General features: G+C 43.6%; 1 protein-coding gene across 3 annotated transcripts in view; it reads right to left on the bottom strand.

Annotated features, from left to right (window-relative positions):
• arfgef3 (ARFGEF family member 3) overlaps nt 1-11,339 on the bottom strand; it is a 33,339-nt gene extending 22,000 nt beyond the window's left edge. Inside the window, exons 1-12 of one of the 3 annotated variants that reach the window (XM_020606657.1) lie at nt 10,717-11,339; nt 9,037-9,088; nt 5,929-6,010; nt 5,593-5,733; nt 5,301-5,369; nt 3,588-3,704; nt 2,826-2,871; nt 2,264-2,348; nt 1,813-1,917; nt 1,276-1,400; nt 540-826; nt 247-359 (exon numbers count right to left, since the gene is read on the bottom strand). In XM_020606657.1, the coding sequence (XP_020462313.1) occupies nt 247-359; nt 540-826; nt 1,276-1,400; nt 1,813-1,917; nt 2,264-2,348; nt 2,826-2,871; nt 3,588-3,704; nt 5,301-5,369; nt 5,593-5,733; nt 5,929-6,010; nt 9,037-9,088; nt 10,717-10,801 (1,307 nt within the window). In that variant the 5' untranslated portion in view covers nt 10,802-11,339. The remainder of the gene's footprint in view (nt 1-246; nt 360-539; nt 827-1,275; nt 1,401-1,812; nt 1,918-2,263; nt 2,349-2,825; nt 2,872-3,587; nt 3,705-5,300; nt 5,370-5,592; nt 5,734-5,928; nt 6,011-9,036; nt 9,089-10,716) is intronic. The other 2 variants (XM_020606656.1, XM_020606658.1) reach the window with 2 other exon arrangements.
• Nucleotides 11,340-13,582: the final 2,243 nt, after the last annotated feature.

Here is a 13,582-nt window from a genome sequence, read left to right as displayed (position 1 = left end):
TGCAGGAAGGCATTATATTGATTTTTACTGAAAAACAACAGGTAAGTGACAGACATCACCTGCAGCAGAGTGAACTCAAGGTATTATCTGAGCATTTTTAAAGATGCGAACAGTAACACTGTAGCTTAAAGACTATAAGCTAACACTATGACACTGTGTTTCAGAAAACCCAAATGTATAAATTCTGAAAACCGGTTCTAGTGTTCCTACAGTTCAAACAAAGACAAGGGCAGAGGAGTTACTGACAGTTTCAACAGGTCCAGGTGGGACTTCCTCTTTGAGAAGGAGCGCTTCCTGGTGTCAGGTTCAGCCACACATGGACCGGCCAAGTCATACAGCCGCTGAGCACTGCCCAGAATCTGACACAAGCAGACCCACACCGTTATTCAACATTCACGTGGCTCCTCTTTTTACACAAAAATACAACCAGTCATGCTCTGTGCAGTCACATGAAGTAGCCCTTCCAAGTTACCTTATCAACTAAGCATTAGGTATAAATTGTATCTAAAAAGGTCAGAAACACTGTCTTCTCCTCCCACCTCCTTCATGATGCGGATGGCCTCCGTGCGGTGCTGAGGGGGCGGGTACAGCAGAATCCTGTGGTACAGTGACTGCAGCACTGGTTTCATTGACTCCACGCAGTTCACAAGGCGCACGAGCTCTGCTGCGATATAACACACCGTCCGCACTACCGGCGCAATCCTGGCAGGGGCGCTGGAGGAGCAGCCGGATCCCCTGCCTTGATCAGAAACCCCTCCACCGGAGGCATCCACCTCCTGGCTGATTCCTGGCAGAGGAAAGCAAGGAGCGACATGAAGCTGAGCCCCTAAAATCACACCGACAAAAAGTGGCAGAAAGGTGATTAATTGACCAGAGTCTTGTTTCCAAGCCCTGGTTATTTTTAAGAGAAGAAAAGATCCTGATTCTTTCCTACAAAACAAACACAGACTGTGAACCTGTTGAATTATAGAATCACTCTTTAGGTAAATCAATCACAACAATGTTGACAAGAGGCTTTGTAACGACTTCAGCTTATCTTTATAATATCTGATTTATAGGAGGACAAAAGGGCGGCCAATCAGCATCACAGCAGGCCGAGCCAAATGACCCCACATCACGTTTACCTCCGTTACCGATCTTAGCGCCTGTTTCAGCTTTACCACTGAACCTCTGTCCTGATGTTGGGAGTAAGGACTCCCCACTTTCACTCCTACTGACTCGTACCAACCCTTACCCCCCCCCTTCCACAGTGATTTCTCTTGTAAATCCAGTTACCTAGACCGAGTCTCTCGGAGAGCCGGTCTCGGTCTGGCACCCCCATGTAGCTGTGGTGGGAGGCGATGGTTTTGTCATTGGCAGGATTTCCCATGATCGCCACAAGGGATGGACACAGCTGCTTCCTGGGAGGAGGAATATCACTGACTTTAGCACTAAGGATATATGTAATCCAGTAAATTAGAATAAAGGACAAAGGTTAGATTTCTGGTATTTTAGAGAGAAACAAACTGTGACTTATCAAACACATTACAGATCAGCATTATCTCGCCACCGGGCTCCAAAAACACAGGTAAAACATTCCAGAGGCATTTAAATGAGGCCACTGACTAATATTCCTCTTAATTTTTTGGTTCTAATAAACTGTATGATAAATATTTGTACTCAGCCCCACGAAGCAGGACACACGCTCTAAACAAACACTAGAGATTAAATGCCAGATCAAAGTGTGCTCCAAGTTTTGTTTGGGACAGATAACGCACTTCGTTCATTTTGGTGCTAAACTGTGCAGGACTATAGAGGTGCTACATTTCTTACCACACAAGGTCTGTGAAACCTCTGGACAGGTGCATTGTGGGAGGACAGCTGCTGAGCATGGAGAGGATACATTCCAGGTAGAGCAGCTGCAGCAGCTGGTTATCACTGGAGGGTGAAAACACACAGAACAAAAATACAAACAGTAAAACATAGTAAGAAGTAGGTCCAGTGTCTGTCAGTGATGATAACCTGGCTGCCGTGTCAAAACGAGCACAAACTCCGCTGAACAGTAGTTAACCTGTACCTTCAGTTTTAGGGTTAAAAGTATTTTTACTTAGATTAATTTAAACTTTATCTTGTACACAGCCAGTTTTAACCAGTCTCCTGAGATTTGCTGTCACATTACAGGAAACCCTGATGAATCCAGAGAAGCCTCGGGCTGAATGTTCACCTAAATATTACAACAACACAACAGAATATCACATCGCGTAATGAAAACCTGCAGTGTTACCTGTCCACCGACTCCAGCTTCTCACAGAAAACTGTCAGAACTGTCACCACGTCCTCACACAGAGCCTGACTGGTAGGAGAAATATCTGCACGCGCACACACACACACGCACACACACACACACACACACACACAGCATAACAAGGTTAATTCTCAACACCTACTTCTTCTGTATTCAATATGTGCATGAAGTGATGAAACACTTCGCCACGTCTCTCACTTGTCTCCCTCCAACCAAATACATCAGTCCCTTAAATGTGATGAACACAATAATGCACCAATCAATATAATCCAATAATATGATGTACACTGATGTGAAATGTGCCATTCTGCAAAATAACTACTTCTACTTTTGGTACTTTAAGTATATTTTGGTGATAATACTTTTAGGCATCATTTTAAATTCAGGACTTTTACTTGAAACCAAATATTTATATTCCATTGTGGTATTACTACTGAACCTTTACTGAAGCAAACGATCTGAGTACTTCATATATGTCATCATGTAACAGAGCTAACGAGGAGCGGTGAAGAGGTGAAGGACACGACTGGTAACAACGTACCTCTTCTCTGCAGAGGTAGCGCAGTCAACTCATCTCCGTCTGCACCCTGGGGAGGGACACACAGCACGAGGCAGGTTTACTGCCACTGCCTTGTGTGGGTTTTACACAGAAAGTGATAAACAGGTGCTACTGTGGCAATAAGCAGGATAAAAAGTTGGATGTTAGTGTCTGAGCCCTCGGTTTTACTGATGAGTGTGCACGTACCTTGTTTGCCAATATACAAAAGTTCCTTCCATGTGTCTGTGCTCAACCTGCATGTATCTGTTTGTGTGAGTATCGTGCACATTATATCACAGAAATACATATATGACAATATACTGCAATATTTCTTCTTAAGAGATGTGACACTGCCAATCAGCTGTTTCTATCCCATGGCTCCTCGTTATGCGTGTACGTAGGGTGAGTCCCAAAATGTAGTGACTCCTTTTGCCTCAGTGACTCCTGAGTGTGCCTCCTTTCCCCTTTTCCCTTTCACAATAATGTACAACAGAGAAAAGCAGGACATCTCCCAGCTGAGGAGCTGAAAAAGAGAACTGTTGTTCAACCAAAGGATTATCCATCCATCCATTATCTATTCTGATAACGTGTGCTGTGAGGCGACAGCGCTATCCGCTGCAGGACCAGGCCACCACAAAGACTCACTTTCTGTCACTCATCAGTTACTCAGCTAATTGTCTCAGCACTACTGCTGAGCTTCTGGCTCGGCCCTGTTGTTTGGGCCTGGATCTACCGGGTTGTGAGTGTTTCATACGAGTGTGTGACCTCTTGTCTGTGCCGCAGCTGTAGCGTCAGGTCTCCCAGTATCTGGCTCAGCGTGGCTCTGACCGCCGTGTTGATGCTGCGCTGGTGACAGCTGGACACATAGGTCTCGATACACACCTACACACACACAACACCAAAGTCAGTGCGTGATTGTCTGAGTCAAAAACAGAACAGTCATGACACTTACTCCCAAGAAAGGGGGGGGGGTTCTGTCAGTGTACTAAACATCTTCTGGCCAGATCACAAGGTCACAGTAACCACTGTGGATCTCTGGAAGGTAACGCAGCAGTTACTCTTCATTCAGATAAACAGCCCTCATTCTGAAACCTTAGTTCATGTTTAAAGAAGCAGTTAAACTGACTTTGTTTGTGTCCCCCTGCTGTGTGTAACTGTAAAGTGCAATTGTAAGTGTAATGGATGTGCCTGAGTTAAAGGTAAGGTATAAAGCTCAAACTCCTGCTGGTTGAAGCTGAATGCGAACTCCTCCACACAGCGCTGCCAATCCCCGCATTAAGAACCTGTACTGCGCCACAGCGTTTATATAGGATGTTACTGATAATGGAGAGGTGCTGACAGCGTCCCCATCCACCCCGAGTTATGACCAAACACAAACACAGACACAGCAGATGGCCAGCCCTGGAGGCACGGAGCCCATTAAGACAACATGTTGACCAGGTTTTTATGAGCTGTTAATGGATATCAGCATCATCGCCTGGGTACGGGAGCTGCTGCACAGAAGTGACACAAGAAAACACTCTACACATAACAGTCTGCAATTTGGAAAATATTATGTGACGTTTTGGCATTTACATTTATGTTTGGAGATAGCAGCGATGGCTGGTCATCGGTCAGCTGACAGCTCTGCACACTAATGACTAACAGCACATTGTCAGTTGATTGAATTTCAGCTCTAGAGAAGCTGGAGCCGCCGTTTCTTTTATTGATTGTTACATAATTCTTTAGTAATGTCTCCTGCTACTCAAATATTGATCTTTTCAGTATCATATAATCACCATACACAGTCTTGCCCAGGAGCCATGAGAAGCTTGTAACCTTCAGGGTTTCTGCCCAACAGAGCCACTGTAAATACGGTACGGCTCTATAGTGCCACAGGAGGCAGCAGTTAGAGGGTTCATCACTTGTCAGCTGTGAATCAGATGCCATTCTTCACAAAGGAGCAAGCTATGAACCTTCCAGAGCCACCACGTTCTGTTCATGCCCAAAGGGTAACAAAAACACTGACTGTGGCTTTCATAATTCATGCATGAAAGGGATAGAAAGATGATTTGTGTGTGCCTGTGCGTGTACAGTAGGAGCCATCATCTCAACTTTCTCAATAATTGATGAGATTACAGCATGAGACAAGGCCTGTGGGTGTGCAGGGACGGAACAAAGCTTCACCTTTAACAACAGACTGAGCTCATGTACTGCTCCCTGTGCTAACAGTTCACTTTCTCTTTTAAAAAAGGGGTGATTTATTTGTCACCAGTCATTAAGTAAACGTTTCAAACTCCTCCACACTGATGAAACAGCAACAAAAGTGCAGGCAAAGTCCAAAGCTACAGCTCATTTAGCTTTTAAAACACGACTTGCAGTTATTTTAGTCTTAGTCAGTTCTAGTTTAGTCCGATCCATCTAGTTTATCTAATGATTCTAGTCTTGTAGGAGGTGCACAAAGTAAATGTTAGAGGGAACAAGTCATATGGGTGATACCTCAGCAATTCTCAGGATGGAGTCTCCGGTGATGTCAAAGTTTGTTGAGTAGGTGATACACAGCAGGACCTGTGTACAGGAGACACACACACACACACACACACACACAGAGTTTTCTACTGTCTCAAAGAGAAATTAGTTTGCAAGCTGCCATGCAGGCAATGTTTTCTTCATGCAGAGCTATTCAGCTACCTGCATCCCACTACTCATTGTAAAGCAGGCCTGCTGCCGACACATAAACATCAGTTCTGACTCTACTGGCAAAGTCCGAGTCCAGATAACTTAGACATACCTTCATGACTTCCACCTGCAGGTCCTCGTGGAGAGTCGGGGTGACTCTGATAGCCTCCAGTATCTGACTGAGCAGCTGCTTCTCCAGGGCCTCCACCTCCACTCCAACTCCACCCACAAACCTGTCCTCACACAGCAGCTTCTGAGTGGAGAGACAGAAGTGGGACGAGAGACGATAAGGAGCTGAGCAGTGTCGTGCCAAAACATCACGCGATCGGCATTAAGCCGGTTTCAAACTGCAGATTTTATGTAAAACATAAAAAAGAATAAAAGAAAAATGATAAAATCCTATTGTTGAAACAGGAAGAATCTTTGCAGGTCTGCTGTGTACTAGTACCTGCATTCCAGTAAGCGCCGTCTGTCCCAGTTTTGTGTTTTTAGACTCCAGCGCCATCTGTAGAGGCAGCAGGCAGTGCTCTCTGGAACACACAACCACAAACAGGTGACAACAACTCAGTGCTACACATGGCAGAGTAGTGCTCTGTTAGTTCTGAGACACACCTACAGTGAAGGCAGCAATAATCTTAGTGGTCGCGTTCAAATCAGGCTGCAGAAAAAAGGGAACCACTGTCCTTTAGCTTTTCATCTAACCTGTGTTCCAAAACACTGGGATTCTACAGATAGAAGCTCGCCCACGGCTCAGAAACCTTCTGTGAGTTCATTAAACACCGAACAACCTACACTTCAATAAGAACAACTTTACTCAAGGAAAAAATAACATTTCTTGACAATCAAGACCTTTTTTTTAACATAAACACTGTAGTTGAAGACAGAACCTGCTACAGAATCCAGCAACTGTGTTTGAACCCCAAAGCTGAGGGTTTTCCACATCTCCAGTTTGTCTTCGCCACTTTCCTCTGATCATTTGTAGCTGGGTGAGTCACTGTGCTCTGCTGCTGATAGCGAGTTACTGGGCTTCATCTCTGAGAGCTCAGGTTACTCTGAGCTATTTCAAACGGGCTGTGGAGGGCCACAGCTGGTACGGTACCGAGCAGCGTCCACCGCCTCACTGAGTTCAGTCTCTACATGTAGACACCAACAAATAATACAGTAAACTGCAACGAAACAACAGAGAGATACATGTTGCCTCAGAATTCAATTTGTTTTACCTTTCAGGGTGATTGTTGTCACAATTTTCAAAAATCTTGGAAAAACTCTTTAATAACAGATTAGATACATTTATTGACAAACATAAAATCCTCTCTGATTGCCAATATGGTTTTAGGCCGAACCGATCGACATCTTTGGCCATTACCGACCTGATGGAGGACATAACAAGTGCTATGGATGAGAAGAAATACACGATGGGGATATTTATTGACCTAAAAAAGGCATCTGACACAATCAATCATGAATTATTAATGGACAAGTTAGAAAAATATGGGATCAAAGGAATGGTTCTGAAATGGATTAGAAGTTATTTGACACAGAGGCGTCAATTTGTGAAGTTGGGTGAATACCAATCGAATGAGCTGGACATTGTATGTGGAGTGCCTCAGGGTTCTGTTTTGGGACCTAAATTATTTATATTATACATTAATGATATATGTAAGGTTTCTGATTTAGTGAAAGTGGTTTTGTTTGCTGATGACACTACCATATGGGCATCGGGTGAAAACCTACAGCAACTCTCTGGACGGGTTTCACAGGAACTTGAGAAGATAAAGAAATGGTGTGATAGTAATATACTATCTCTGAATTTGGATAAAACTAAATTTATGGTATTTGGGAATCGTAGACTAGATAATGAACTTCAATTGAAAATTGGGGGAGCTAATATAGAACGAGTATATGAAATTAAATTTCTAGGTGTCATAGTTGATGACAAATTCTCCTGGAAATCTCATATCAGATATGTTCAGCACAAAATAGCAAAAAATATATCAATATTGGCAAGGGTTAGATGTATTTTGGACAGGAAAGCACTACGTATTTTGTATTCCTCATTGATTTTACCATACTTAGAGTATGGCGTTGAAAACTGGGGAAATACATACAAAAGCTCACTTCAACCATTGTATATATTACAAAAAGAGCGATAAGAATTGTGCATAAGATGGGGTATAGGGATCACACCAATGGAGCTTTCATACAGTCTAAATTGTTAAAATGTTTTGATTTAGTGGGATATAAGACTGCTGTGTTTATGTATAAAGCCAGGAACAATTTATTACCTGGTGGAATTCAAAGACTATTTAATGAAAGGGAAGGGGGATACAATTTAAGGGGTCAGTTAAATTTAAAGATTCATGCTATACGTACAACCAAAAAAAGATTCTGTATTTCCATAAGTGGGGTAAAACTATGGAATAATTTAAATGTAGACATAAAAAATAGTAATAGAATTGATGAGTTTAAACATAAATATAAAGGTATGTGTCAATCAAGATATATGCAAGAACAGGTTTAATGATTAATTAGATGGAACATTGTGGGTGTGGTGTATGATTGTTAACACTCTGTAATAATTCTTTAGTATATTACTTGTGTGGTGTAGAAGTGAATCATTTAATGCTTGCAAACCAATGATGGTAAGATGATGTCATGGGGTAGGACTGGATAAGTCTGACTTCTTCCTACTCCATTCAAACATGTACTAGGTATAAGCACATTGATATTGGATTAGCATTTGTTGGATATGTGTATAATTATGTGTGTTGTCATATCAACTGTCTTTACATGCTTGAAAGAATAAATCAAATCAAAAATCAAATCAAATCAAATTACGCAGATTATTATTCTGTCAGTCAAAGATGTCCCACAGCAGCTCTCCCCCAGAGAGAGCTCTCACTTTGCCCCGTCTCGTTCTGTCCATCACTTTGTAAGAGTGTCATCTTGGCTCGAGTGGCTGAGAGTCCACTTTGTATTAAGAGGGTTGAGAAAGGAGCACACGGGCTGAAAACCATCACACAACATTACAAAGGCCCTGTCATCAATATTTCATCTAATAAATCCTAATAAATCAAGGAAGGTTATAGATGAATAATTCATCATGTGTTGAGCTTCAACAGCATCCTGGATTTCTGGCACCTTCATCACAGTCCAGCAGCAGCAGCGCCCCGTTCGCTGTACATGTTATACATTGACCCATTCAAATCCATTCATATCGTATACACTGTGTGAAACAGAGCTGTGTGAGCCACAGGGCTACTCAGGAACACTGTTATCTATTCCCTGCTGGAGTACATGCAGAGGCTGTAGAGTTTGTGGAGCTGTAAGGCAAAGCTAATACACCATCAGCCTCCAGGTGCTCTAACAAACTGTGTGGAAGCTGAGGATCAGCTGTTCTCAGACATGTATGACATGTGGCTGTGTGGTCATCATTTTCCAGAACTATACAACAAACATGTTCAGCCTGTTCTGTGTTCTAGGTTCTCTTCTTTTCAGCTACAGTGACTAAAACAACTGAACTAAATGTTAACTAAAGCTGAGCCGTTTCACTTACCGAAGCTGTGAAGGGGAAATCTTGGCTGGTCCATTCTGAGCCTCGAGGGTTTCTGTAATTTAATGGTACAAAGAAGACCAAACAAGGTGTGATTAACTTGACAAATATGCTGCATTACATTTATTTCAACCAAAATAAAAGGAGGATTCCCTGAAAATGAAACACCACAGGTGAAACCCAGAGTTTTCTTTACCAAACAGATGCTCCCTGAGCATCACCAGATGAGGATAAGATGTACCATCTCCCCCTGATTCAGAAGGGCTTGATCAAACCTACAGTGGTCTGCTGTTTTAGGAAACCACCGAGGCCTTTTTAACTCTAAGTCTGTGTAACACTACCTGATAAAAGGACTGGAACACTGTGCAGTGTTTACACAGTGAGCAGTTCTGTACGTCCTCGTGCTGAAATGAGTTCAGATCACTCAGAAACAGTCACCTCTCTGTGCACTGCACAGTGTCACGTATAATATGCTGATTCAAAACAGCAGGCCACTGTACAGCTTGGCAGAGCCTGCAAATTTTCACATTGGCTTCAAATTTCCAGCTAAAAGAGGCACAAAGGAACCTGAAACGTGAGACCTGCTGATATCTGGAAGCACAGCATAAATCTGCCCTTACTCTGACCAGGCTAGCATGTAGCATACATGTACAGTACAACAGCCCTGCTCTTGCACTGTATATTGCCATACATGCACAATGTTTGTGTGTGTGTGTGTTTAAGGCGTGTCAAGTTGGCCATCCTTCACATTCAAAGACAATTCAGAGCAGCACAATGATTGATGTTATGGGTGTGTCCCAACAGTCCAAGGCAGTATGACATGTGACTGGCCGACGTCCCTCACAGGACAGACATACCCGACATGTTTTTTGAGCTGTCACAACTGAGACCTCGGTTTATACACCTTGCATTTGTGCGCACACATGCACAGTTTCATTGTTTGCAGGCTTCTGGTTTAGATCTGCCCTTGGAGTGTGTGTGCAAGATCACATGGTTCTCCTGTGGTCAGCACAATGTGAATCCATTCTCTTCTCACTGTCTCACACAGTTTCACCTGCTAAGGTCAGACCGAACCTGTGACGTCAGTGGAAGCACTTTTTCCAGTTGGGTTTGGAGTCGTTTCTAAAGACTTTAGTGTCACACGCTCTGAGTGCTGTGTTCGAGGCTTCCAGGGGAAAACACTGAGCTGCAAAGGTTTTCCCATCAAAGCCTGAAGCCCTCCTCTGGTTGTAATGGTCCTTTGTGGTTTCTACACACACAAGATTCTCACAGTACTGACAACAACTGGAACTTGAACAAAGCTTATGAGAGGAGTAAGTGAGTCACCACGTAGGTCATCATAGTGAGGGCAGGGGGGGGGGGCCTTTCTGGAAACCTTCTGGCACTAAGAAACTGGAGTTGCACATTTTAAATGTATACATAAAAACTGAATGAAAATTACGAGGTTGAATTTTTAGATGTGCGCGTTGATCTGTGACAGGCAGCGCAGGAAAAACAGCAGCTGTTGCGTTTTGTAGCTTCCCACCAGCGCACGGAGATGGACAGCATCTTAAATTAATTGGCATCTTGATGTACTATCTGTGCCATCTCGTCAGCGCACGCCCGTGGGGTTAGTGCAGCTAGCAGGTGAATACACGTCCCTCCCCCTGCAGCCGGGGAGACGCGGGGCTGCCGAGCACTCACCGCAGGCGTAGACGCAGGCATCACGGATGCTTTTGTACTTGTGTCCCGACGCGTCTTTCTGCAGCTTTCGCAGGATTTCCTCCATGCTGGCTCCAAAGAGACACGGCCTTATAATCTCAGAGAGCAGACGCACGGCCGGGCTGGACGGTTTGTGTACGTGTGGGGCTGCCTGGGGGACGTTAAGGGTGAGGTGAGAGTGACAGCATCCCTGAACCCCCGCGATAAAGGTGATGATTCATTCCCTTCGAGCCAATAGAGTCAGGCCAGCCGTCAGTCCTCTGGAGGTGGAAGGAGGAAGCGCCTGTTTTCTGCACAAAGCCACCGCATGCGGCCTCCTGACAGGACAAAGGGGAGCTGATATCTGACAAACAACCCTCATAAACTGTCACCCATCCAGCCTTAGATATATTCAACAATTAAATGCCCTTCTGTCATCTTCGTCTGTCTTCTGTCCTCAGCACTAGCGCGTCTGCCAATCCGTTCCAGCTGATGTGTTCCTCACAGAATCCAGATCCGGTTTCTTCTGTCCCTCATATCGAGCAGCTTGATGCAGGCTACATGACGGGAGCCTTCCACTTCAAGGTGGATTTCTCTCCAAACTGGCAACATTGTGTTTGTGCCGTTTCTCTGTGGGGAAGCTGGAAACTGTGGCAGGACGGATGGAGTCACTGGAATGGGATTTCCAGTCTGAGCAGGGCCTCAGGTGGAGCTGCCTGCAGGCCGGAGGAGGCGTTGTCCCACCATTCATATTCCATTTTAAACGTTATGTCTTTTTTAAAAACACTTTTATATCATAAGTGAAATTCATGTACTTGATGGCTCCATCAACGTGTTACCACCTCTGACAAAGACAAACGTCCAGACACGACCGAGAGCCATAACACGCCTTGCACCGTCAATACCAGACACCAAACACCCTTTAATCCACACCTCCCGCTATTTTTCATCTGCTCCCAGATACAGACTTTGAACTGTGCCCCTTCTGTCGCTGCAGCTCTAAACAGAGTCCATCCTTGATGGTTCTGGACACATCTCACACCAGGCACCTGTCACATCTTCACCTGCTCTACCTCCTGAGCCACAGCCAGATTCATCCTCTGGGACCATGAACATGTGTGCTCTCACTAAATGTTACTGAGACAAATACTAATGTTTCTAAGATATTTGCCAAAGTATAGAACCTACATCAGGGTTAACATAGCCTCTCTACCAGTATGATGGAAACTCAGACTGAGCAACAAGGAGATCTAATCTGAGCTGCTGATTTGTGTCCAGTCGCAAAGTCGTATATGACAAACAGAACAGAGACATTTCATACCACAGCAACAAAGACGTGACTTTCATAAACACAGTTTAATGTGACATATTTGTAGCTGTGCCAGACTGATATTCAGTTATTTATGTATTCATTTATTCTACTGTGTATTCACTGGCTTAGGATCATAGGATGGGCTAATAAAAGGATAAGGCAACAAGGAAGAGCACGTAATAAAGTGAATGCAATGGAGGTGAAATACTGGTAGTAAAAGTTCATATTAAATCCCAGCAGGTGCATAAAGGTGCAGAAGAAAACAAAAGTGTGTGCAGTGGTCAGCAGTGACCAACGTGATCGTGACTGTAAGCCTGGTTTTACACACAGTCATCCCACCATGACTTTGGAAGCTTCTCAGTTGTTCTAAAGTTCTGAAAAGCCAGTCTCCAGAGTAATATCTAAGATTTATACTGACCCAGAGAACAAAACAGAGACAATGTCATCCACACATCCTAGTCAAAGGGCTGTTTAATTGATGAGGCAAAAGGACCAGAGACTCATTCACTGGGCTTTGTTATGTTCAAATGTTATGATGTAAGATGTTAACACCCTGCCTGCTCTCAGCTTATGACAATTCAACACTGATCTCTGTTTGATGCTCTGTGTTTGAAATGTGGTGCTTCTGTGCCTGCTACTTGGTTTTTGGAAAGCTCCATCTGCAAACCTAATTCTTTTCAAAACAAAGGCTTTGATTGAACTGAACTGTGAGAAGACTGCACGGCCACACGTGTACAGACATGCATATGTTACACACATCTAGTAGCTGAACATGTGTTCCATCTGCTGCTATAACAGCCACTAATCTTTGGCCTCCAACCAGCTTTGGCAGAGATTTGCTCCCATTCAATCATCTGACTTGTGATCAGTATTCAGGTGCTGGATGAGGGCTAAGGTCAGGGTTCTGTGCAACCAGGTCAAATTCTTTCATACCAAACTGTCTCATCTCTCATCTTGCTATTGACCTGGGTTTGTGCACAGGGGTACAGCCATGTTGAACTGGTACCTGAATACACTGTAGATCGATCTATACAGATAGATACTGTATTAAGTCACCACCATGGACAAGAATGCAATCTATAAACTGTAGTCAGTTAGATAACCTGGCAAAGGGTTTCAACAGACATACTTAGGGTTAGGAAAGCTCATAATATCACATGTTAAAATCAACCAACTGATATGTATTTTAATACTTTCACTTTCCTGAAGTGGAGTTGTTCATATTTGTTTACGTCACAGATTCCCATTTACATACATTTGATGGCTTCAGACCTTTTTTATAACATAAGGTCCCCCCAAGGTTTTATAATGTCTCAAAGCATAAACAAAGGCATAAGAAAGGAAAGAAATGCTTCTGTTCCACAGAATTAATTTTTTATTTCCTCAGATTTTTAAAAAATTAAATATAGTTTTAGTTTTGTAGGCCCTAAAAACCAAACTCACACATTGGCTGACATGTTATATCCTGTGATGAAGGGACTGGTTGTGTTTCCCTGGGGAAACAACTTCCAGTGGATCAAAGTAAAGTCGTTGTAGAAAGAACCAGTAACGACCCGC

Source organism: Monopterus albus, unplaced genomic scaffold (genome assembly GCF_001952655.1).
Source record: "Monopterus albus unplaced genomic scaffold, M_albus_1.0 scaffold80.1, whole genome shotgun sequence".
NCBI lineage: Eukaryota > Metazoa > Chordata > Actinopteri > Synbranchiformes > Synbranchidae > Monopterus > Monopterus albus.
This window is presented reverse-complemented; position numbering and strand designations above follow the sequence as displayed.